A 26,280-nucleotide genomic window follows, 5' to 3' on the forward strand; every position below is an offset into this window, starting at 1 on the left:
TGCTGTACGCAAAGACGTCACTTGCGATCACGCCTCATTATCGTAGGCACTATGGGAGGAAGGGGAGGGTCTGGAACTGCTGTGTAAATGACAGACGGACATTCGCTTACTGAAGCTGTACAGGAGACTACATGATTAAAGTCTGTGCCTGGGGTATGTAAAATTCATTATTATTATTTTTTTCAGAGTAGTGATTGTAAATGTAAGACGCGAACCACCGAAAACTGGCAAACTTGTTGTGTTGTTATTCGCCTAGTCACCTCCGGCAGTGTGTGTTGGTTGCTTGGTGTGTGTGTGTGTGACTGCACACGCTATATACAATTGAGTTCCTTTGAGTCCTGAACAGGCCCCGTCGGTCACACGCCTTCACCATGACCTCCAGAGCAATTTCACCCGCTACTTTTGACGTTTTTAAAAATTATTTATCCGAGTTAACCAGGCGTGAGAAACTAGTAGTAGCTGAAAGTAACATACCCCGGCCTATCTTTGATTATGACAGAAAGTCAATGTTGAAATAAAAGCATAGGCATATTTTACTGCGCTTAAGCATGATATTTAGTGAACGTGGTATGGATAATCTGGTAATTATTTATTTATAAATGGTTTAAAACGTAACCTGAACTGGTGCTTGTTAAAACCCATACGCGTGGCAAAACAAAGTTGTACCTGTAAAATAATTTTGTAGACTCGTATTTCGTAAAAAGGTGTACCTGAAAAATCATTCCGTGTATCAAAACGTACAGCTCCTTTTTGACAGATATTTAACCCACACAAGGCTCAGGCAGCCAATGCCAATGCCGATGCGATCGAGCAGGCACATAATTCAACCTGACCTCACTCTACATAGTTAAATCTCATACACTACATAGTATAATACATAAGGGACATACTAAACATTACAGTAAACAGTATGCAACAGTTATTTCTCAATGACTTCTGTTACAATGTATTATTTTGCATAAATATGATTACAGAAATGGAACCAATGAAAGTTCCTCATTTACCCTCCTGGAGATTCAGTTGGAAGCACATGTATCCATTTCGCTTCTTTTTGTAACAGTATTTTATCATGATTACCGCCCCTCCTTGGATTCTTAATCAGTTCAGTACCCAAACATTTAAATGTGCATAAGTCATGTCCCATTCAATTAAATGTCTTGCTACTGAAACTGATGATTTAGGGGCACAATTCCTTATAGCACGTTCCGATTTCACCATTTTTTTTTTTTTTTTTTACCCACCTAACACAATCAACATGAGTGTCACGGTGCTGAACACATTTAATTGACCCAAAACACCACAGTGAAAATACAGCAGATCTTTATTTAACAGGGAGTTCATAGAGTACAGGTTACAATCCACATATAGGCATGTGCCATGAGACGTCCAACAAACAGGAACAGCACTAGTTTGACAGATTATTCTGCCTAAAACTTTCAATCGTTTGCCAAGATGAGGATGGTCCCAGGTAGTGTAGTAAAAGGAAATAGTTTAGGTGGTTGAAAGACATCTGCTCTGACTAAATACTCCCCTAGATTTGTAGCCCTCCTATAGGCAAACCTAGGAGTATCTTGAAAAAAGTTGCCCAGTCTTAAATCACTGAACAAAATGTGAAGATAAGAATTAACAATCTATTTTATCCTCATGCTGGAAAACGATTGAAAATTATAGGTAGAATAACATGTCAAACAAGTGTTCCTGTTTCTTGGACATCTCACATTAAATAACAATTATTAGCGTTTTACAAAAACAACACGTCAGCCTGCTCAATGGACCAATTATATTTGTTTTCCTTCCTAAAAAACTTGTTCGAGTAAAACACGTTGCATGCACAGAGACAATTGAAAACAACGTTTATAAAAAAACTGTTAATATACATTATAATAATAAAACAGTGCAACAGTACATTTCCAGATGAGAAAGCACAGTGCAACTGAAATACAGCTCTCCAGTATGGAACATTATAAGGGTCAAAATTAAATCTTTAATTCTTAAGTTCATTTGTCAATTCATAAATGACTAATTCATTTAATAATTAAATTCTTAAATTCATTTGTCAATTCTTTGCATAACTTACTGTTTGCCAATTGATCTTTCAGTTTAATTTGGTAAATGATGTTTCAATTTAATTTGGCAAATGATCTTTCAATTTCATTTGGCAAACGAAGACTTCTTTAAAGCTTGTCAATCACTTGAGGGGCGGGTTTTGTCCCCAAGAAGTGACCAGTCAATCGAACGAGGGGCGGGTTCAGTCGACTGTGCAGTAATTATGAAGCAAGGCTCGTTGTGGGGATGATTGGCCAATAGGAGAGTAGGGGAGGTTCATCCTGACTACATTATTTTTTTTCTGTTCTGGTTTTTCAAAACAGACATTGAAAAACAAAGTTATTTTCCAAATAATTAAAATAAGACCTTTGGACCTATTCTCCTGGTGCTATGATGATCCAATGATTTTGTGCCTGCTTACATTCTTTTTCAACAAATGTGCTTATGTGGACTTGTGTTCTCTCTTTGCGCAACCAATTATGTATTTATTTAGCAGACGCTCTTATCCATCGTATTATCCATACTGTACAGTACACTACCTTACCCCCAGTGAAAAGGAGATCTATATACATCAGTGGACCCTGAACATTTGTGGTATAATCCAGTTAATTTTATAGTTGTAATTGTAATTTTATAGTGCTTATTTTCACGACTTGCGTGTATAGAGACAACTCTTGTGCTTTGTATTATTACTTTGGAGCGCAGCAGCTGTGAATAAGCTGTATCTAGGTTGTATGTTCACATTGTTGTTGTATCGTAGTACGTACTAGTACTTTGTAAACAACTGTAAACCATGCTGGATAAGAGCGTCTGCTAAATGAATACATAATAAAAAATATTGGCTGAGCATGGAGACAGCACACATTCGCAATAAGCACATTTGTTGAAAAATAATGCGAAAATCATTGGATTGTATAGGACTGAGGGCAAACCCAATGTGAGTGAAGAATGTCTTGCTAAACAAGGACTTTGTAAAAGAAACGTAAAAGGTCTTATTTCAATTATTTGGAAAATGGAGAATGGCTTGGTTTTTGTTTTTCAATGTTTGTCATAAAAAAACGAAACAGAAAAACGTTTCCTGGGGAGCTGTGTTCTGAGGGCTCTACCATAACGCTTAGAGAGGAGAGAGCGCTTTGAAGAAGGCAAGGACTACATTACCCAGAATTCAACAGTGTAACTACAGCATTTTGACAACATAGTTTTTAAAAAATATACATACATAATGTAGATTTCACCTATTACATACTGTATGTACCCACCTAACATTTGGCGAGGCAGCTTTTCAGACTATTCGCTAACGTGTGGTAGAGGTCTGCCTAGCCTACTGAACGCACCCCTGGTTTCCTGAGTTCTTTTGCATAATGCAAAAATGATTGAACGGGATGAACCTCCCCTCCTCCCCTATTGGTCAATCATCCCCACAACAAATCTTGCTTCACAATTACAGCTCGGTCAATTGAACCCATTCTCGTACGATTGATTGGTCACTTAATGTGGACAAAACCCACCCCCTCAAGTAACTGACAACCTTTAAAGAAGTCTTGATTTGCCAAATGAAATTGTCAAATGAAATTGAAAGATAATTTACCAAGTTAATTTGAAAGATCAGTTGGCAAATAGTCAATTATACAAATAATTAGGTGATTTCGAAATTAATTTATGAATTGACAAATTAAGAATTGACAAATTTAAGAATTAAATTATGAATTGACAAATGAATTTCTGAATTAAAGATTTAATTTTGACCCTTATAATTAGGGGTCTACTTAAATCATGGTAAATTTATGTATTTTTCACGAATAGGTTGCGGAATAAAATTAGGATTTCACTGACATTTCGCAGACCTGTTTAAACATTAAATAAACCTAAGCAGACAGTATTTCAGAACACTATAAAGCCTAAAATAGTGGTACATGCTTCCTTACTAAAACAGAGTGCTGTCATTTGTTAAAGGCAAGCAGCATCCCCCTGCAGTTGACTTGCCCATCCATTGAGACTGCACGTTCTGCATCCACTGAATTGGTTGGAAGTGTAAAGCAAAGCAGATGTGGAACTTGATTAGAAACAGAGCCAAAACTCGGTTTCCAAAGGGCATCTGGCATACTTTAATAAAGTCAATGTATGCAGCACGTTCGTTGTAGTGTTATTTGTCCCATCCAGTAATTTATTTTATTAGTACCGAGTCAAAACAAAGAAAACATGGTTATTCAGGTCTAAAATTCCAACTGCGAAAAAGTAAGCAGCAGGTTGAAGCGAGGTGGCTGAGCTAGATCGTTTTAGTACTGATTTAACTTGCAGACAGGAATACCTTTTTGTCTGGACTGACTTTCCAGCTTGGTTTCTGAAGGCTGTTTATTTTACGTTCTGTTCAGTAGCCTCTGTAGTAGCCTTTTGTTTAATGTATGATTCTGAAGCTAAATATCGATCGATCGTATTTTCTCCAAAGACACATTAAGATATGCAAAACAATTACCTCAGTCTGCACGTACAGTCTCTTGTGAAATATCTTGAAACGATCATCAGCCGAAATATACTTTGTTTTGTTTGTCATCCATTTCTACTATTTTACCTCCAGCGATGAAAACTAGATTTTAGCAACCTAAATCAAAACAATGCAGCACCAACTTTGTCCCACCCCCTACTGCACAGTACAGGTCATGGAAAAGCAGCACAGACGCACTGATAGGCTGAATAGTAAACAACAATGTTAACCGTATTGGAGAATTTTTTTTTTTGTAAATGTTATTTGTGGACTCTTTTTGTTTGTTTGGTTTTTGCTTAAGTGCAATGCACACAGGACGGTGAAGGAATGAAAAAGGGCTTTGTGCAGTAGTTCATTTCCGCGAAATCGCAATTTAGGTAGACCCCTGTGCTCCATACTCCAGTCTCTACACTTACACTGGACTGCAAGCAGCAACCTGCGCATGCGTTTAAATACTCCTCGATCACATTGGCATTCAGCTGTGGGTGCCTGAGAGCTTGCAATCATTTTTTTGTGAACATGAAAACTGTCAAAAATGAGTTGTACACAGAATGTGTCTTATTGAATATTTATTTTTTGCCAAATTACCCTTTTGTATTTTTTCATTATAAAAGTTTGTTTTTAAATTAGATATTTATACCATTTAATCTTTACAATGGAAAAGTATTTTTGTAACAATTAGCGCATGAATCACTCAGAAAACATTGATTTGTGTTTGTTTGAATTAATTTCATCTTCATAATAGGCTCAGCTATATTTTTTGTTGTTTTATGAATGAGTATGTAATCACCTTGGTGCCCTTGGGTTGGATTTATGTTTTGCCTTTATGCCACCTAGAACTGACTTGTTGCAACATTACCTGCACTTCATGTCCTGAAATCCAACTAAATTGGAAATTCCATAATTACAGTATTTTGTCCAAAATACACAACTAACAGGATCATTTTCATTCAATATTGATTGACACTGAATGGTAATAAAACTAAATGGAAGTAATGTGCATTTGTCTTGTTGCTGTTTTAAAGATGTACTTCATGGGTTTTACAATATAGTTTAATGGTGAAGTAGGCTTGGTGGTGCAGAGCTTTTTGCTGTTGTGCACCTCGGAACTATTTCGATTACCATTAGGCAGGTTGAAACATTGGATTCTTTTCAATTTAAATTTGAAAACATATATTTTTTATGTGCTTTTAAATAATTGGTTGTAACTGGCGTGCACTGTACACATGAGGGTCATTCCACGCCAACTCAACCAGAAAAGGGACATTTCTTTGCCCAGCCATCTCAGATTTTCCTAGAAAAATTCACCTGGGGGTTTTCAGATACAATGAGTACAGAAATGAGAGCCATTTTTTAAAATTTCCCCTTCAACCTGTGACCTTGCAAAGGTCAAGAAAAATCAGCCTGGGTGCAATTTAGATGCTACCATCATGTGTAGCACCTTGTTCTACTCCTATTGAACAGGGCTTTTCAGAACAAAATACTAGCAGCACCCTGCTCACTTCTGGAAAATTCCAAGACAATGGGGTAACTGACGAGTTTTATTCGAACTTCAGCCTAACCCTTTACCCTGTCAGGGGTTCTGCAGATGAAGGCATGGAAAGCATCATGTTATCTCCAAACTCGGGGAATTTGGTGATTCTAGGGGGGAACTGCTGGGGTTGGAGGGCTATTAGTGCGTGTGGGTGTTATCACTGGGAGAGGCTGGACTTGGTTTTGCATGTGTTATCACTTGTAATTTGCCATTTTTCCTGGGGTGGCTTGTGTTGCTTGAGGTAGGGTGTTTTGTGTGTTGGGCTTTGAGTTTGTTGCAGGTGGCATATTGTTAGAGGAACTTTAACCTTTTATGGATCAAGCATTTTTCAGTGGGATGGTCCCCCAGGACCAGATCTTTTTTGGTGGTATTTGACTGTCTTCTTATACAAAGACAGACAAGCTTGTGTTTATCCTCTAATGCAGGGGTGTCGTATTCCTTTCTTTTGGCAGGCCGACATGTGGGCAAAGACAAACCCAAAACCTCAATTATTGTATTTAACAAAAATGATCATACATAGCATATTTACATTCCCCTAAATAAAACGTGTCGATTACTGTACTCACCGTCACCTCTTAGAACACGTGTGCGTATGAGCCTCCAGCGAGGTCCTTCGCATGGGCAGCTCAACTTGTCATGTTGCTGTGATTGCTGTCAATTGGCGACCACGTGGCTGAGATGGCATTGCGTCAGCTAGTTCGTGTAGATGACACAATGATACCAGAAAAAGGTTTTCAGTTGATTTGTAAGTTCTGTAGTGACAAGTGGCATCATGTCTTTATCCATGAAGAGAAAGGTGGAGCAAGAGTGCTGTGTGTTTCAAGAGAAATGCAAGATTTCGTATTTCTTTGTAAGCATGAATGGAAAGCCAGTGTGCTTAATCTATATTTAATGTGTCTGTTGTGAAATAATATAACATTCAAAGACTATGAAGCAAACCATGGCAAGAAATATGATAAATATACAGGAATGTTAGGAGATCACGTGACCCTATCACTGGGATGGTTGCTTGCTGTTGGAGCTCCTGCTACCACTTTTATAATATAACAATTTACACTCCTTATATTATTTTTTTGATTTTTTTCTATATAAAATTATCTACTTACCGTTAAACGGTTGAGTGCAAACAGCCAATCAGCTTCCAACTCTAGCGGGCTTCTATTTTGCCTGCTGGAACATTGAAGTGCTTAACTGTGAATTAAATTAAATCAGTACGTGCATAAATACTGGTGTCACAGGAAATAAGTTAACATTTGCCTTTTCGAGCCTTTCTGCGCATGCGCGAATCTTAGAACTTAAAGGCAAGGTTCTCTGTGGCGATTCATCCAAAATTGCAGGATGCCGTTTGTATTTTTTTGAGAAACGAAAACAGGTATTGCATTGCAGACAGTAATTTTTGTTTAAAAAGGTGACATTTATCGTAATGTATATTTCTGTTTAATTTTTATTTATAAATACATTTTATCTTCAGGAAATTGCTCACTATTTTAGTTTTTTTTTTTTTTTTTAAACATAGACCTTATTTTGTCGGTATAATTTATGTCTATGCATAGTTACAATCACTACTTGCCAAATGTGTATTTCGTGGACATGTCATACTGTGGCATAAGCAATTAAGTGTTTATGTAGGCTCACTATATTATTTTCATGTAAATTGCTTGGTGACTGAACCTTTTCAATTAATTGAGTGGGAAAGTGTGTACAAACCCTTTTCTTTATGTAGAGAATACTGTTTTTGACGTTTTAATCAAGTCTACGTGGGATATCTAAACTACGTGGTGTTTTAAGGTGTATGTATAATTTGAGGTTATTTATGTGAACATCTGTAATCTTAGTTGACATGGTGGATGTATATGCACAGCACCAAATACTGTACTAATAATTCAGATGGCTCTCCAATTTAATATAGTACCCTGTGCAAATCTCTGATCCTCACTTCTACAATAAAAGTCCCAACTCAATAGTCGTATTTCAGGAAAAATAAAACGTCATAACACAGGTTATACTTTTTACTTGTACATTATTATGTGAAACACTGAAAACTTGCTCTTAATGTTACGTGATTTGTTTTAATTATTATGTTTTACACCACCTCTCATGAATCAAATATAAAGCTATCATGAATACAATATAAAGATGTCATGCAGCATTCATTGCATACCGTGTAGTAATGCTTATGTATATATACAGAGTCTATAGAAAGTCTACACCCCCTTTCAAAATGTTCACCTTTTGTTGCCTTATAGCCTGGACTTAAAATGCATTAAAATAGTTTTATTTTTTCATTTATTTACACATCCTACCCCACAACTACCACGTGAAAAACATGCTCTAGAATTAATTAAAATAAAATAAAAATAAAAACTGAACTAACTTGTTTGGATAAGTGTCCACTCTCTTTGTAAAAAGCAATCCTACATTCGCTCAGGTGTGACCAGTCGCCTTCAAAAGCACACACCAAGTTAAGTGGCCTCCACCTGTGTTAAATTGTAGTGATTCACATGATTTCAGGATAAATTCAGCATTTCCTGTAGGTTCCCTGTGCTGTGTAGTGCATTTCAAGGCAAAGACTCAGCCATAAGAACCAAGGCGCTTTTAAAAGAACTCCAGGACAAAGTTGTTGAAAGGCACAGATAAGGGGATGGGTATAAAAAAAAATAACCAAGGACTTGAATATCACTTGGATCACGGTCAAGATGATTATTAAGAAGTGGAAGGTGTATGGCACCACCAAGACCCTGCGTAGATCAGGCCATCCCTCCAAACTGGATGACCGAGCAAGAAGGAGACTGATCAGAGAGGCTACCATGAGGCCAATGGCAACTTTGCAAGAGCTTCAGGCTTTTATGGCCAAGACTGGTCAAAGTGTGCATGTGACAACAATATCCCAAGCGCACCACAAATGTGGCCTGTATGATAGTGTGGCAAGAAGGCAGCCATTACTCAAGAAAGCCAACCTTGAATCCTGTTTTGAAGTATGCAAAAACACTCGGGAGATTCTGTAGCCATGAGGCAAAAAATGTTGTGGTATGATGAAACTAAAATGGAACTTTTTGGCCTAAATGCAAAGCGTTATGTTTGGCACAAACACAACACAGCGCATCACCAAAAGAAAACCATCCCTACTATGAAGCATGGTGGTGGCAGCATCATGTTATGGGGATGTTTCTCATCGGCAGGGGCTGGGGCACTTGTCAGGATAGAAGGGAAAATGAATGGAGCAAAGTACAGAAATGCCCTTGAAATCCTGCTGCCCTCTGCAAGAAAGCTGAATTTTCTTACTTTCTTACTTTACAACATTTTTTCACACTTGCCTAAAACTTTTACACAGTACTGTATATATACAGTACCAGTCAAAAGTTTGAGTACACCTGCTTAAAACCAGGTTTTTCATGATTATCTATGCTTTTAACTGTATAAACTTGTCTAAAACACTTAATATTTCATTATAAGATGTGTACTTCTATAAACTGATAATCATAAGTATAAGTGAATTGCATTCAGAAAATACATTTTTAAATGAAAATGTAAATTTTGTCAATTTCAATGAAATGGTCACCCAAAGCAAGGGGATTTCAGTCTAAAGCCCAAGTCAGTTAAAAGTCTGAAATGTGTTTAACATGGTGTTAGAACAAGAATGTAAGTATAAAAGTGTCTTTGTTAGATGTTCTCCGAGTTAACTAGCATGTTACCTAATTAACCTTTTGTCGCCAATTATTTTTAACAGGTGAGGGTCCATGATTACTATAAATATAGGTAGCATAGGCACAGGTTTGTCATTGGAGAATACCAGAAAATGGCAAAATACACTTGGTTAAGCAAAGAAAAAAGACTGCAATTAAGAAATGAAGGTCAGTCTTTAAGACAAATCGAAATAACTTTGCAAGTGTCTTGGCCACAACAGTTATAGACCATCAAACGATTTGAAGAAACTGGCACTCATGAGGACAGAACAAGGTCAGGGAGGCCAAGGGTGACCTCAGAATCAGAGAACAAGTTCATTGTCACAAGGCTGCGAAACCGGCAATTTTAACTGCCCCTGAAGTACAAGCTCAGCTAAATGCTACTAGAAGTACAGATGTTTCAACATCAACTGTTCAGAGGAGATTGCATGAAGCTGGCCTAACTGGAAGAATTGCTGCAAAGAAACCATTGTTAAGAGTGCAGAATAAGAGGAAGAGACTTGACTGGGCTAAAAAACACAGAAACTGGATGTTTGATAAGTGTAAGTCGGTCTTATGGACCGAGGAGTCAAAATTTGAAATATTTGGGTCCAGCCGCTGAGTATTTGTAAGACGCAGAGTGGGTGAGTGCATGAGTTCTGCACATGTGGTTCCCACTGTCAAGCATGGAGGAGGCAGTGTCATGGTCATCCTCAGAGTTGGGGAACATTGTCGGAGCAGAAGGAAGCAAGTTTTCTTCCAGGACAACCTTGTACTTGGCTTGATTCATGCCAAAGCTGCCCGATTCCAGCCTTGCTGAAGCACCCCCAGATCATCACCGATTCTCCACCACATTTCACAGTGGGTGCGAGACACGTGAATCAAGCCAAGTACAAGGTTGTCCTGGAAGAAAACTTGCTTCCTTCTGCTCTGACAATGTTCCCCAACTCTGAGGATTGGTTTTTCCAGCAGGACAATGCTCCATGCCACACAGCCAGGTCAATCAAGGTGTGGATGGAGGACCACCAGATCAAGACCCTGTCATGGCCAGCCCAATCTCCAGACCTGAACCCCATTGAAAACCTCTGGAATGTGATCAAGAGGAAGATGGATGGTCACAAGCCATCAAACAAAGCCGAGCTGCTTGAATTTTTGCGCCAGGAGTGGCATAAAGTCACCCAACATCAATGTGAAAGACTGGTGGAGAGCATGCCAAGACGCATGAAAGCTATGCTTGAAAATCAGGGTTATTCCACCAAATATTGATTTCTGAACTCTTCCTAAGTTAAAACATTAGTATTGTGTTGTTTAAAAATGAATTTGAACTTATTTTCTTTGCATTATTCGAGGTCTGACAACACTGCATCTTTTTTGTTATTTTGACCAGTTGTCATTTTCTGCAAATAAATGCTCTAAATGACAATATTTTTATTTGGAATTTGGGAGAAATGTTGTCAGTAGTTTATAGAATAAAACAAAAATGTTCATTTTACCCAAACACATACCTATAAATAGTAAAACCAGAGAAACTGATAATTTTGCAGTGGTCTCAATTTTTTCCAGATTTTTTTTATATATATATATATATATATATATATATATATATATATATATATATATATATATATATATATATATATATATATACACACATATATATATACATACATACATACATACATACAGCTGTTTGCAGAAGTATTCACCCCCCTGCAAAGTTTTCACATTTTGTTGGCACCTGAGTGTACTCCACGATGCTTTCAAATTAGACTTTACATGTATAATGTACACAAATTACTTCACATTGATGAACATAAAAATGCATATAGAATGTAAATAAGTAAGGTTTACATAGAAAAAGAGATTAATCTCAGTTGCATAAGATCTCAACCCCTTTGCTACTGCAGCCCTAAATCAGCTCAGGTGCAAATTATTTGTTTGAAACATTACAAAATTACTGAAATAGTTTCAGCCAGTGTATACTCAAAGTGGTTTAACTTGTAGATAATTTCCCTCCAGGTATACAAAGACTTTCAAGCTGCAACTCACAAAGTGATAAAAAAAAAAGCAAACATGAAGATCAAGGAGCTTTCGGAACAAGTCTGGGATAAAGTGGTAGAGAGGCACAGAGCAGGAGAAGGGTACAAGACAATTTTAAAGGCGCTGATTGTCCATCTCAGCACAGTGAAGTCTATCATTAAGAAGTGGAGGATGCATCATACCACCCAGACACTAACCAGATCAGGTCTCCCTCCCAAACTGAGCAGCCAGGTAAGAAGGAAACTGATTCAGGATGTCACTTTGAAGCCAGCAATGACCTTGAGAGATCTGCAAAGTTCTGTGACTGAGATGGGAGTCAGTGTTCACACATCAATAATAAGTCGTTTCCTACACAAAGCTGGCCTGTATGGACGCGTGGCAAGAAAGAAGCCATTACTCAAAAAGCCTCATCTTAAAGCATGTATGGAGTTTGCAAAAAAGCATGTAGATGATGCTGCACACATGTGGAAAAAGGTTTTGTGGTCAGACGAGAAAAAATTGAACTTTTCAGTCTAAATTCAAAGCGTTACTTCTGGCGCAAGCCCACCACTGCACATGACCCAGTCAACACCATCCCAACTGTCAAGCATGGTGGTGGCAGCATCATGTTATGGGGATGCTTCTCTTCAGCAGGGACTGGGAAGCTTGTCAGGATGGAGGGGAGAATGGATGGTACAAAGTACAGGCGAATCATTGAAGAAACCCTACAAGCCTTGTTTAGATGCCAATTAACAGTTGAACTTCTTTTGGACGCGCGACTCAGCACAGTGCAAGCAATGACCGTAAAACTTTAATTGTAAAATCGTCCACGTCAGTGGGCTTCAACAAAAGCAAACGTTCGGTTTGTTTCGGTTGCAGTCCATCGACGATCCCCAACAAACTTCTCAGAACTGGAGCAATTTTTCCGTGAAGGAAGAAGGGCTAAAGTAGTAGAGGACCTCGTTCCAAAAGACTCTGGCACTTCTTCCTGTTTCGAAATAAGCTGGATACCAAGTTCATGACTAAACCTTTGGAGTTTTCACGAGATTTCAGTGAGATGGCTGTCAGGTCACGTAAAGCGTCACCAATTTATTTTATAAGCGCTGTTTTCTCCTGATCACTCGTTTTATCACCAAACTCAATGTGATCCAAGGCATATTTTTTATTTTTTTCCGGAGAAAAGACGACTAGAGACCTGTGTTTTACATCTGTTTGATGTCAGACAGGGTCCGACATCGGACTGGAAAGGGAAAATCGTAATGTTGGAACTCTTCCAACACTGGGCTGAATACTTATGCAACCAGTAAATTTCATTTTGTACATTTTCTTTGCAAGGTTTGCTGACATTTAAAAGCGCTCTTTCCTCATATATTAGTGTACAGTTTAACCACTGTGCACACATTATTTGTACTTCAGCAAAATGTGACGTTATATGGGTCAGGGGGTGAATAGTTCTGCCCCACTTATTTAGTGTGTTATATCATCATGTATATATATATATATTACATTATATATATATATATATATATATATATATATATATATATATTATAATATGATATAATATACACATACATATTCTATGTGTATATATAGACAAACAGAATGTAAAAAGTCATGAGGTACACACTTGCTGGAAACTAGGTTTTTTTCATAACTGACAATGTTTCACGTCATATACGTTTCTGTAAATACTTGAAAATGAAAACACATGTTACAATATACAAAACAAAACATAAGGAGTATCAAAGCAATGTTCAAGAAAATTGAAAATTGTCTCTAAATCTTGGATTCCTCAAAATAGCCATCCTTTGCCTTAATAACAGCCTCACAAACACAAGGCATTCGGTTAACAAGTTTCATCAGGAAATCGCCTGACATGACTTCCCAGGTCTTCTGCAGCAATTCCCAGAGATGTACGGCACTTGTGGGTAGCTTTGCTTTGACTCTTCTGTCCAGTTCGTCTCGTACAAGTTCTATGGGATTGAGGTCTGGAGACTGGGCAGGCCAGGTCATTAGATTGAGTTGTCCTTCACTTTCCTCCTTCGCCAGATAGTTCTTGCACAACTTTGAGGTGTGTTTTGGGTCACTATCTTGCTGAAGAACGAAGGACTGTCCAACTAGCTGTAATCCTGATGGAATGGCATGCCTCTGAAGTATGCTATGATAGCCATGCTGGTTGAGCTTGCCATGGACTTGGTAAAGATCACCAACTCTCTCACCAGCAAAGCAACCCCAGACCATGACACTGCCTCCTCCATGCTTGACAGTGGGAACCACATGTGCAGAACTCATGCGCTCACCCTCTCTGCGTCTTACAAATACTTAGCAGTTGGACCCAAATATTTCAAATTTTGACTCCTCGGTCCATAAGACCGACTTCCACTCCTCAGACGTCCAGTTTCAGTGTTTTTTAGCCAAGGCCAGTCTCTTCCTCTTATTCTGCACTCTTAACAATGGTTTCTTTGCAGCAATTCTTCCAGTTAGGCCAGCTTCATGCAATCTCCTCTGAACAGTTGATGTTGAAACATCTGTACTTCTAGTAGCATTTAGCTGAGCTTGTACTTCAGGGGCAGTTAAATTGCTGGTTTCGCAGCCTTGGCCTGCCTGACCTTGTTCGGTCCTTATGGGTGCCAGTTTCTTCAAATCGTTTGATGGTCTTGACCACAGCAGTTACAGACACTTGCAAAGTTCTTGCAATTTGTCTTAAAGATTGACCTTTATTTCTTAAAGTAATTACAGACTGTCTTTTTTCTTTGCTTAACTGAGCGTATTTTGCCATTTTCTGCTCCCTTACATTCAGGAATGACAAATTTGTCCCTATGCTACCTATATTTATAGTAATCATGGACCCTCGCCTGTTAACAATAATTGGTGACAAAAGGTTAATTAGGTAACATGCTAGTTAACTCAGAGAACATCTAACAAAGACAGTTTTTTATATTTAGGCCAGTGTTCTAACACCGTGTTATACACATTTCAGACTTTTAACTGATTTGGGCTTCAGACTGAAATCCCCATGCTTTGAGTGACCATTTCATTAAAATTGACAAGATTTACATTTTCATTTAAAAAGTACATTTCTGAGTGCAATTCACTTATGATTATCAGCTTGTATAAGTACAATTATAGTATAATGAAATATTAAGTGTTTTTAGACAAGTTTATACAATTAAAAGCATAGATAATCATGAAAACCCTGGTTTCAAACAGGTTTACTCAAATGTTTGACTGGTACTGTGTGTGTGTGTGTGTGTGTGTGTGTGTATGTATGTATATATATATATATATATATATATATATATATATATATATATATATATATACACACACACACACACACACAGATTATCTCTCAAAAGTATCCCCCCCCCCCCCTTGGACTTTTCCACATTTTATTGTGTTACAACATGGAATCAAAATTGATTTAATTAGGAGTTTTTGCCACTAAGCAACACAAAAAAAGTCCATAACGTCAGTGACAAATAAAATCTACTAATTGTTCTAAATTAATTACAAATACAAAACAGAAAATAATTGATTGCGTAAGTATTCACCCCCTTGAGTCAATATTTGGTAGAGGCAACTTTGGCAGCAATTACAGCCATGAGTCTATTTGGATAAGTTTCTACCAGCTTTGTACATCTGGACACTGCAATTTTTGCCCATTCTTCTTTACAAAATTGTTGGATGGGGACCTTTGGTGAACAGCAATTTTCAACACTTTCCACATACTCTCAATTGGATTGAGGTCCGGGCTTTGATTGGGCCACTCCAGGACATTGACTTTTTTGTTTTTAAGCCACTCCAATGTGGATTTGGCTGTATGTTTGGGGTTATTGTCCTGCTGGAAGATTAATCTTCTTCCAAGTCCCAGGTCTCTTGCAGGATTTCTCTGTATTTTGCTGCATCCTTATTTTGCCCTCTATCTTCACAAGCTTTCCAGGCCCTGATGCAGAGAAGCATCCCCATAGCATGATTCTGCCACCACCATGCTTCACGATAGGGATGGTGTTCTCAGGATGATGTGCTGTGTTAGGCTTGCGCCAAACGTAGCGCTTAGCGTTGAGGCCAAAAAGCTCTATTTGGTCTCATCAGACCATAGAATTTTCTTCCACTTGGTCTCAGTCTCCCACATGCCTTCTAGCAAACTCCAGCTGAGTTTTTGTTTTTTTCAATTTTGATACTTATTTAATTTATTTATTAAAGAAAGTTATGCAACACCCAGTGCCCCAGTGTGAAAAAGTAATCGCCCCCTTAGACTCAATAACTAGTTACTCCAGCTTTAGCAGCAATAACTGCAACCAAAAGCTTCCTGTAGTTATTGATCACTGTCACAGTGACATGGAGGAATTTTGGCCCACTCCTTCATGCAAAACTGCTTCAACTTGGTGGGTTTTCAAGCATAAACTGGTCGTTTCAGGTCCTGCCACAACATCTCAATTGGGTTTAGGTCTGGACTTCGACTAGGCCATTCCAAAACTTTAAATATCTTGTTCTTCAACCATTCCGATGTAAACTTGCTTCTGTTTTTGGAATAATTGTCTTGCTGCATGACCCAGTTGTGCTTCAGCTTCAGCTCACGGATGGATGGCTTGAGATTCTCCTGTAGAATTATCTGATACAGAGCAGAATCCATGGTTCCTTCAATAATGGAAAGTTGTCCAGGTCCTGATGCAGCAAAACATCCCAAATCATGACACTACCACCACTATGCTTGACCGTTGGTATGAGGTTCTTACTGTGGAATGCAGTGTTTGGTTTTCGCCAGACATAACGGGGCCCACGTTGGCCAAAAAGTTCCACTTTTGACTCATCTGTCAATACAACATTGTTCAAGAACTCTTGAGGATCATCCAGGTGCTTTTTGGCAAACTTGAGAGGGGCATTCATGTTCTTCTTAGTGAGCAGTGTTTTCCACCTTACTACTCTACCATGAAACCCATTTTTGCCCAGTGTCTTTCTGATGGTGGAGTCATGAACACTGACCTTAGCCGAGGCTAGAGAGGCCTGCAGATCTCTGGAGGTAGTTCTAGGGTTCTTTGTGACTTCCTGGATGATTTTACGCCTTGCTCTTGGAGAGATTTTGGCAGGTCGGACACTCCTGGGAAGATTCACTACTGTCCCAAACTTTCCATTTGGACAAAATGGCTCTGACTGTGGTTTGGTGGAGCCCCAGAGCCTTGGAAATGGCATTGTAACCACTTTTCCACTTTTCTCCGGAAGTCTTCAGGAATTTCTTTTGATCATGGCATGATGTAAAATGTTGTTGACAAATGTTGTTGAAGCTGACACCCTGGGATCCTTCAAGAAGCTGCTTGATGAGATTTTGGGATCAATAAGCTACTAACAACCAAACGAGGAAGATGGGCCGAATGGCCTCCTCTCGTTTGTAAACTTTCTTATGTTCTTATGTTCTTATGTAAACTTCACTATGAAGGTAAGGGCCAAAGTTAGTCTGATTTTGTATTGGGCAGGGCTGGCCCAAATGTGGCCTGATTGTTAACCAAAGTATTCAAACAACTGACCATAACTATCCCTTTAATTGGGTTGCATTAACTTGGGGGGGGGGGGTAATAACTTTTTCATACCTGAAGATTGCATGTTTGATTTCCTTGCACATCAAACAAATGAATGAAGCACCAAACTTTGGTGTATTTTTTTCTCTGACTCCCTCTATATACTACTACAACCCACAAAAAACTCGATTTGTGCCTCTTATTAAACTGCTTTTTACAGGTTTCTGTCATATAACAATGTTTTTTCCTTCAGTCGATAATATCTACCATGAATTAAAAAAAAAAAAAAAAAAAAAAAAAAAAAAAAAAAACCTTGTGTCGTGAGCTGGTTAGTCCGAAGCGGCCGTGAGCCAGCGGGAGCCTGCGACTTGCGTTCGCCCTCCCTCAGGTCTAGCTCACTCTTGCAGTGAAGTACTCTCGTCTGGACAAGGCTCTGTTCCAGAATTAAAAATAAGTAAATAAAAATATAGTACTACCCCGGCCGGGATAGTTTCGTTATCTTTGTGTGTTCAGTACTGTTACATTACTGTTTACTCCCTGCCCTTGTTTTCTTTGTTTTACAGAAAACTGGATTGAGTTCTGTGGGCTCACAGGACTCTCCTGTATTACGGCTGTAGTACAGAGGCTGTATTTCATACGGAGCGCAGTGCAAAGGCCAAGAGGTGCTCAGTGTTTGACAAGCGTAAGGAGATTCCATCTGAAGCCTACCTCGTTATGGCAACACCCGGTCGGGCACAACCTATAGGGAGCATGAGGGGGATAAGATGGGACTGGTCCAGTTCTCCCCAGTGGGATCAACCATACCAACCTTGGCGCAGCCAGCGAACCTGGCATTGCTGTCCAAGGACGCCACTTGCCTGAACAAGCAATGTAGGGTCACGGAGGTCCTTCTAAAGAAAGCATACTCCGCTGACGCCTTTGTTGCGTGTTTGGGCAACTACATTACAAGCCTAGTGGCTTACCAGAGCCACATTAGGACCACTGCAGAGGTGGGACTCGCCCCTGATCAGACGGATGAGCTGCAGTTAATCTCTTGCATGTTGCTACAGCTGGCGAAGCTCCTGAGCCAAGCAATAGGGCGGTGTATGGCAGCATTGGTAGCAGCACGCCATCAGCAGAGTCTTTCTCAAGCCAGGCTGACAGAGCGTAATAAGGCTGCTCTGCTTAACGTGCCCGTTACACCAGTGCATACCTTCGGTCCCAGGCGGCAGGATGCACAAAGGTGTTTGATGACCTTGCCCCTAAGTGTACCACCGCCTAAGAATCAGTGTTATCAGAGACCACCACCCCGGCCACAATGGCAGCCTCAGGGCTGTCCACCAGATCCTCCAGCAATTACTGGTACGTCAGGCCAAGGGCGTGGTAGGCACAAGCGGTTTCAGTGCAATGCGCCTGGCAAGAAACCGCAGGTACCAATGTTGAAGCAACAGCCCTAGGACATTGCTGCCACAGGCCCAGGGCCCCTTCTCCAGGCACCATCTGGACACTGGGACCAATGCACCCATGAATCTTGGGTGCTCACCACTATATGTTGGGGGTACTCCTTACAATTCAGCCATGGACCATCACACTTTTTTACGGAGTGCATGGATGCTGTTCTGGCCACTCTGAGATTCGAGGGTATCAGAGTTCAGAACTACCTGGATGACTGGCTCATTTGTGCGGCATCATCAGGACAGGCATGACAACACATGCAGTGCGTCACAGATCACCTCTTCAGACTAGGTCTGAAAGTGAATCATGTGAAAAGCCAGTTGGAGCCAACCAGTAGTCTGGATAGTCTTTGAGTCTGGATTCTCGGTCCATGACAGCTGCTCTGTCGGACGACAGGGTGACAAGCACAGGGTGTCTATACCTATTCCGGTTAGGTGACATTCCAGAAACTTCTGGGCTTCATGGCAGCAGCTTTTCAATCCCTTCCCCTGGGTCTTCTATATATGCGGCCTCTACAGGTTTGGTTCAGCAGGATGGTCCCTCACGCAATGTTGAACCGCAACCGCTTAGTGACAGTGTCCAGATACTGTCTCCAGACTCTCTCTTGGTGGAAACAACCAACCCACCTGCGCTTAGGCGTCAGGCTGGGAGCAGTAACAAGAGAAGTGATCACCACCGACGCCTTCAACCACGGTTGGGGCGGAGTGTGGAACGGCTGTGGTGCACAAGGGATGTGGCATCCCACTTGGCGGGGCCGACACAAATCTTCTGGAACTGCAAGCAGTGTTTCTAACCCTTCAGTTCTTTCTGGAGGAGATCAAGGGGAGACACGTGCTTGTCCGGACGGACAACACGACAGTGGTGGCTTACATCAACCACCAAGGTGGTATCAGGTCGCCCAGTCTCAACAGGGTGGTCACCAGGCTTCTGCTTTGGGCACACACCCACCTCCTCTCACTCCGAGTGATTCATCTACCTGGAGTGGTAAACACCGCCATGGACCTCCTTTCGAGGCAGGTTCCGGATGGTGCAAATTAGAGACTCAATCTCGAGGTAATATGGGAGTGGTTCGAGACAGCAGAGATCCTTCTCTGCCTCCCGGGAGTCGACTCATTGCACCCTGTGGTTCTCCATAAAGAAAGACGAAGGGTGTCTAGGGGTCGATGCACTGGCTCACCAGTGGCCAGCATGACCACTATGTACGTTCCCGCCGTTAGCACTGCTACCACTCTGTCTAGAGAAGATCAGACAGGACAGGGCCATGGTCCTACTATTAGCACCTCGCTGGTTCAAGAGAGCCTGGTTTGCATCGCTGATACAGCTTCTGTGCGGACAACCATGGGAATGCCCAGTCGCCGCGACCTGCTCAGTCAGGCACAGGGAAGTTTGTGGCACCACATTTCCTGGCGGGACAGTTTCTGAAAGGGGCTAGGAGGCTTTGTCCCCAGAGTAGGGACGTTGTTCCTCACTGGCAGTTGAATGTCGTGCTGAATGCACTCGCGAAACCACCTTCTGAGCCCATGGAGTCCGCAGAGCTCAAATGCTTGTCTTTTTAAAACAGCTTTTTTGGTAGCTGTCACTTCTGCAAAGCGAGTAAGTGAGCTACAGGCCCTGTCCGTGGCTAAAGCTTGTTTGTTTTTTGCACAATGGGGGTCACGAGTAACACTCTGGACCAACCCTTTGTTTTTTACTGACAACAATTCGGTTTTTCATGTCAATCATTTGGCGAAGTTGGAGGCCTTTCACCTTCCCCCTTTCCAATCCAACAGAGACAGGATGCTCCACCACACTGTGCCTGGTGAGGACACTGGCGTGCTATGTGCAGAGGACAAAAAGTTGGCACCAATCGGAACAACTCTTTGTTTGCTTCGGCTCTCAGTCCCAAGGGCAGGCTCTGTCCAAACAGCACCTATCTCGCTGGCTGAAGGAGACCGTGAAGATGGCATATCAACTTTCCAAGTTGCCCCCGCTGGAGAAGATAACTGGCCATTCCACTAGGGGATCCGCTGTGTCCTGAATTTGGATCACGGGTGCTGAGGACTGCTTCGGAGGCCGTCACCTCAACCACAGATTGATTGATGGGTAACCTAGTTACCTTAGGACAGCTAGCGCCATTAGCTCAGAACTGTCTTGCGCCTGTCCTCACGACAGATTGGGTATACGTACCCATTAGTGATGGTTCATATTTCGTATTTGTAAGAGAACATTAGGTCATTATTATAACCCTGGTTCTCTGAAATAGAAATATTAACCATATGTCTTCGTGGTCGCTGCAGAGCCATGAGACTCAAAAGTAAAAGAGAATTTGCAAATGGCCACAGTATGCTTTTGTCGGGGCAACTCTCACTGCGTCACACACTCTCGCGAGAGTTTGTTGGCATACATGCTTCAGTTCTTGGGTTCTTAAAGGGGAATAACCCCATTAGTGATGATTAATATTTCTATTTCAGAGAACCAGGGTTATGATAATAACCTAACGTTTTTCAAAGCTGGACGTGGATGTGTGATATTCCTGTCCCCTGAGTCCTGCTGTGTTCTCAAGCACTGCCATTGAGTTCTGCTGCAGTTTGCAACAAATATTGAAAACAATAGCAAACTAATTATGTAGTAAAATAAAACAGAATATTTCACACCTTTATGAAACTGTACTTTTCTTTTAAAACCTCTTTCTATGAAGTCGTCAAATCTAAGGGGATACAGAATTCTGCATAACACTGGGCCGCCTCCCCTCATCCTATAGAGACCCATTGAAGATGTAGCTGGTGCCTCCTTGGTCACTGTCATTCTGACAAAGTGAGGGCCGGACCACATGTCCTTTGGAGTGCCCCTATATTAAAATAAAGGGTGTGTAACGCGTGCAGCATTAGGAAAAATGAATCATTTAGCTCGCCTTATTCGTTCATATTGTTATATTAGTAAATAGAGCAATCCCACCTTCCTTTTTGCGCGCAGTATTTCAGGTACTTTGCCATAGTTTAGTACTTGAGGCCCTTAGATTTTTATGCCGATAAGAACATAAGAAAGTTTACAAACAAGAGGAGGCCATTCGGCCCATCTTGCTCGTTTGGTTGTTAGTAGCTTATTGATCCCAAAATCTCATCAAGCAGCTTCTTGAAGGATCCCAGGGTGTCAGCTTCAACAACATTACTGGGGAGTTGATTCCAGACCCTCACAATTCTCTGTGTAAAAAGTGCCTCCTATTTTCTGTTCTGAATGCCCCTTTGTCTAAATTCCATTTGTGACCCCTGGTCCTTGTTTCTTTTTTCAGGCTGAAAAAGTCCCTTGGGTCGACACTGTCAATACCTTTTAGAATTTTGAATGCTTGAATTAGGTCGCCACGTAGTCTTCTTTGTTCAAGACTGAACAGATTCAATTCTTTTAGCCTGTCTGCATATGACATGCCTTTTAAGCCCGGAATAATTCTGGTCGCTCTTCTTTGCACTCTTTCTAGAGCAGCAATATCTTTTTTATAGCGAGGTGACCAGAACTGAACACAATATTCAAGATGAGGTCTTACTAGTGCATTGTACAGTTTTAACATTACTTCCCTTGATTTAAATTCAACACTTTTCACAATGTATCCGAGCATCTTGTTAGCCTTTTTTATAGCTTCCCCACATTGTCTAGATGAAGACATTTCTGAGTCAACAAAAACTCCTAGGTCTTTTTCATAGATTCCTTCTCCAATTTCAATATCTCCCATATGATATTTATAATGTACATTTTTATTTCCTGCGTGGAGTACCTTACACTTCTCTATTAAATGTCATTTGCCATGTGTCTGCCCAGTTCTGAATCTTGTCTAGATCATTTTGAATGACCTTTGCTGCTGCAACAGTGTTTGCCACTCCTCCTACTTTTGTGTCGTCTGCAAATTTAACAAGTTTGCTTACTATACCAGAATCTAAATCATTAATGTAGATTAGGAATAGCAGAGGACCTAATATTGATCCCTGTGGTACACCGCTGGTTACCACACTCCATTCTGAGGTTTTTCCTCTAATCAGTACTTTCTGTTTTCTACATGTTAACCACTCCCTAATCCATGTACATGTGTTTCCTTGAATCCCAACTGCGTTCAGTTTGAGAATTAATCTTTTGCGGGACTTTGTCAAAAGCTTTCTGGAAATCTAAATAAACCATGTCATATGCTTTGCAATTATCCATTATCGATGTTGCATCCTCAAAAAAATCAAGCAAGTTAGTTAGACACGATCTCCCTTTCCTAAAACCATGTTGACTGTCTCCCAGGACCCTGTTACCATAAAGGTAATTTTCCATTTTGGATCTTATTATAGTTTCCATAAGTTTGCATATAATAGAAGTCAGGCTTACTGGTCTGTAATTACCTGGTTCAGTTTTGTTTCCCTTTTTGTGGATCGGTATTACGTTTGCAATTTTCCAGTCTGTCGGTACCACCCCTGTGTCAAGAGACTGCTGCATGATCTTGGTTAGCGGTTTGTAAATTACTTCTTTCATTTCTTTGAGTACTACTGGGAGGATCTCATCCGGCCCAGGGGGTTTGTTTATTTTAAGAGCTCCTAGTCCCTTTAACACTTCTGCCTCAGTTATGCTAAAGTTATTTAAAACTGGATAGGAAGATCAAGTTGAAGCAAGATTGTTTTTGTGTCACAAATGGAATGGAAAATGACAACTGCTTTATAAAAACATACATGTAGAATTTAATAGAAAAGGTGAGTCATGTTTGGTGTCCTTTTTTTTGTTTTGTTTTGCTTTGTTTTTTTTAAGGAAACAGTAAACTAGAACCAGTAACCAGAAAAGAAAACATGGCTATTAGGGTAAAAAAAAAAAAATTTATTAATTTATTTTCAGATCAGAAAGGATATAAGAGCCAGCAGTGTGCTTCTCTATCAGTTTCTCCTGGTTGTCAGTAAAACATGTTGTGTACTATGCCATAGAACAGCCCCCAGCATTATGGATAATTTATAGTGTAAACCGTGACGGTTCAAGTGTACGGTCTTAAAAAATGAAAGTGCTTCCATTTTTGGAGCAAGTTAATCATGCTGTATAAGCAGAAAAAAGCTACTGAAGTGTCTCTAAGCACAGCAGTATTAAGTTCTAGTCTAGTCTGCTGTAGGTTTTGTAATGTGTAATAATAGTTGTCTGAGTGCTGAGCTTTTTTAAAGATGAAAACAACCACCATTTTCAATGCAATTGTGACATCAGAGCGCTGTAGCCATTAAGAATCTACTTGCTGAGAAAATTTAAATGGTACTTCCCCCTTACTTGCATTTTGAGGTTTCATGTCCTTATTACAACTCCTTTTCTATTCCTAGGTGTGATGAGATGACAACCAGCTAACGCCACCCTACACCCTTATCCGTGATGGATTCCGAAGCGCAGCAGAAGCGACCAAAGGAGCTGGTCCTGCCAGGCTCCCCCGGGCAAAGACTAGCTGGCATGGCCAGCGCCAAGCACTACATGTGTGGCTATTGTGCTGCCTTCACCAACATTGCCATCACTTTCCCCATCCAGAAGGCCTTGTTCCGGCAGCAACTCTATGGCGTGCGGACCCGGGATGCTGTGCGCCAGCTGCAGCGTGATGGTCTGCGTAACCTGTACAGGGGCATCCTACCGCCGCTCATGCAAAAAACCACCACCCTGGCTCTGATGTTTGGCCTCTACGAAGACTTTTCTAGTCTTCTGCTCCGGCACACCAGCGCACCAGAGCTGCTGACCCGCAGCATGGCAGCTGTGCTGGCAGGGACCACTGAAGCCATCCTGACCCCTTTCGAAAGGATCCAGACCTTGCTGCAGGACTACAAGCATCACAACCGCTTCAACAACACTTTTCATGCCTTCCGCGAACTCCGGCACTATGGCTTCAGGGAGTACTATCGAGGGCTTGTGCCCATCCTGCTGCGGAACGGCCCAAGCAATGTGCTCTTCTTTGGCTTGCGAGGTCCAATCAAAGAGTGCCTGCCGCATGCCAACACAAACAGTGCCCATCTGATCAACGACTTCATCTGCGGGGGTCTGCTGGGGGCCATGCTTGGCTTTCTCTTTTACCCTGTCAATGTGGTGAAGGCACGCATGCAGTCCAAGGTAGGCGGAGACTTCCAGTCCTTCCGCATCGTTTTCCTTACTATCTGGAAGGAGCGGGAGGGCAAGGTGACGCACCTCTTCAGGGGCGCGCACCTCAATTACCACCGCTCTATCTTGTCATGGGGCATCATTAATGCCACCTACGAACTCTTGCTCAAGCTGCTCTGAAAAAAAATGGGGACTGTCATTAAACCAGGCTGGAAAAAAGTTTGTGTCTGGGAGCAATTAATTTGTGGAGGAAGAAAACTGTTAGTGCTCAGGGTCCAGGGGATTCAAACCCCTTGCCTGCACATCCAGATGGATTTGCATTCAATGTTTAACTGTCCAGTTAGTTGGTTGGCTTTGTGTTTTTAGGACTTGCCAAGTTCACCGGAAGGAAGTGTTTTACATATGTACTGCAATTTGTGGACATTTTCTTGACGGGAATTATGGGATTTGTAACATTTAATAAACCAGATGGGAATTTTTTTTATGTCTACATCACACACCACTGTGAATAGTTACAGTAGGCAGGGTTTTAACCTGGATCTTCATCCACCATCATCCTAAAGTAATGAGTTGCAAAGGAATAAAAACAGAAAAGTCTACACATGACCACTTTTAAATTCTTTCAATAGCAAGAAAGGACACAAAGGTAAACCTACATTAGCAAATTGTTTTTGAAGGTTGAAAGTGTGTCATATTTGATTCCCAGATCAAATTTCAGGTATGGCCATATGTGCTAAAAATGGTCAGTATATATATTGTGCTCCCCTATATAAGCATTTTTATGTCAAGCACACATTGTTGGGCAGATTTTCTGCCAGTCAAATTTAACCTTTTTGAAGACATTGGAAAATGTGATTTTAAAGTCATTCAGTAATGGCACTTTTTGCATGCTTAAAGAATTTTGTGAACTTCTGAAGGATTGCTTAGAATGCTACTGAAGTCGAAGCTGCCAGCAGTGTCATGCAGAGCTCTGATTTCTGTATAAAAACAATAGGGTTTTCTCAAGAGTTTAACAGTGTTTGCAAGGCAAATTGAGCCCTAAGATTAAGGACTAAATTTCTAATCCCAGTAGCGGTAATCTGTGATTCTTCTGGCATTGAGTTCTGTTTTAAACAGCTTCTCAATCCAAAGACTATACCAACCTGAAAGCCGTGGTGATGAGGTTTAGAGCCTGAAAGCCAGAACACAAAAAGCAGACTATTCCTGGCTTTAAAATTTTGTTTTGAAAATCTGTGTTGTGTTTTTTTTAAGAATAAAAATGTTATTGATATAAATGCCACCACTGGTTAAACAGGTACATTATAAAGGGCCAAGGTTAAGAAAATATACAACAGTGCTTGTGTCATTTTAATCATTTAAACTGCTCAGAGCAATTCGCTAAATCATGTTATGTTGACTTCTCCACACTGGTACGTTCAAAACCAACATTTGCTTTACCTTGAGAGTTTACAGTTGTACTAATAAAAAAAACATATATATATATAATTAGTGCCTATAGAAAGTCGACACCACCTTGAACTTTTTTCACAT

At 40.6% G+C, this 26,280-nt stretch overlaps 1 protein-coding gene across 1 annotated transcript; it reads left to right on the forward strand.

The window, feature by feature from the left end:
- The first annotated feature begins 59 nt into the window (after window positions 1–59).
- Window positions 60–26,280, forward strand: LOC121319476 (mitochondrial nicotinamide adenine dinucleotide transporter SLC25A51-like). The gene is made up of 2 exons (XM_041256931.1): window positions 60–153; window positions 23,994–26,280. The coding sequence occupies exon 2, from the start codon at window positions 24,043–24,045 to the stop codon at window positions 24,928–24,930; it is 888 nt and encodes a 295-aa protein (XP_041112865.1). The 5' UTR covers window positions 60–153; window positions 23,994–24,042; the 3' UTR covers window positions 24,931–26,280.

Source organism: Polyodon spathula, chromosome 1, assembly GCF_017654505.1.
Source record: "Polyodon spathula isolate WHYD16114869_AA chromosome 1, ASM1765450v1, whole genome shotgun sequence".
Taxonomy (NCBI): domain Eukaryota; kingdom Metazoa; phylum Chordata; class Actinopteri; order Acipenseriformes; family Polyodontidae; genus Polyodon; species Polyodon spathula.

Coding starts and splice junctions, on each gene's coding strand:
- LOC121319476 (XM_041256931.1), top strand. CDS start 24,043: ATGGATTCCGAAGCGCAGCAGAAGCGACCAAAGGAGCTGGTCCTGCCA.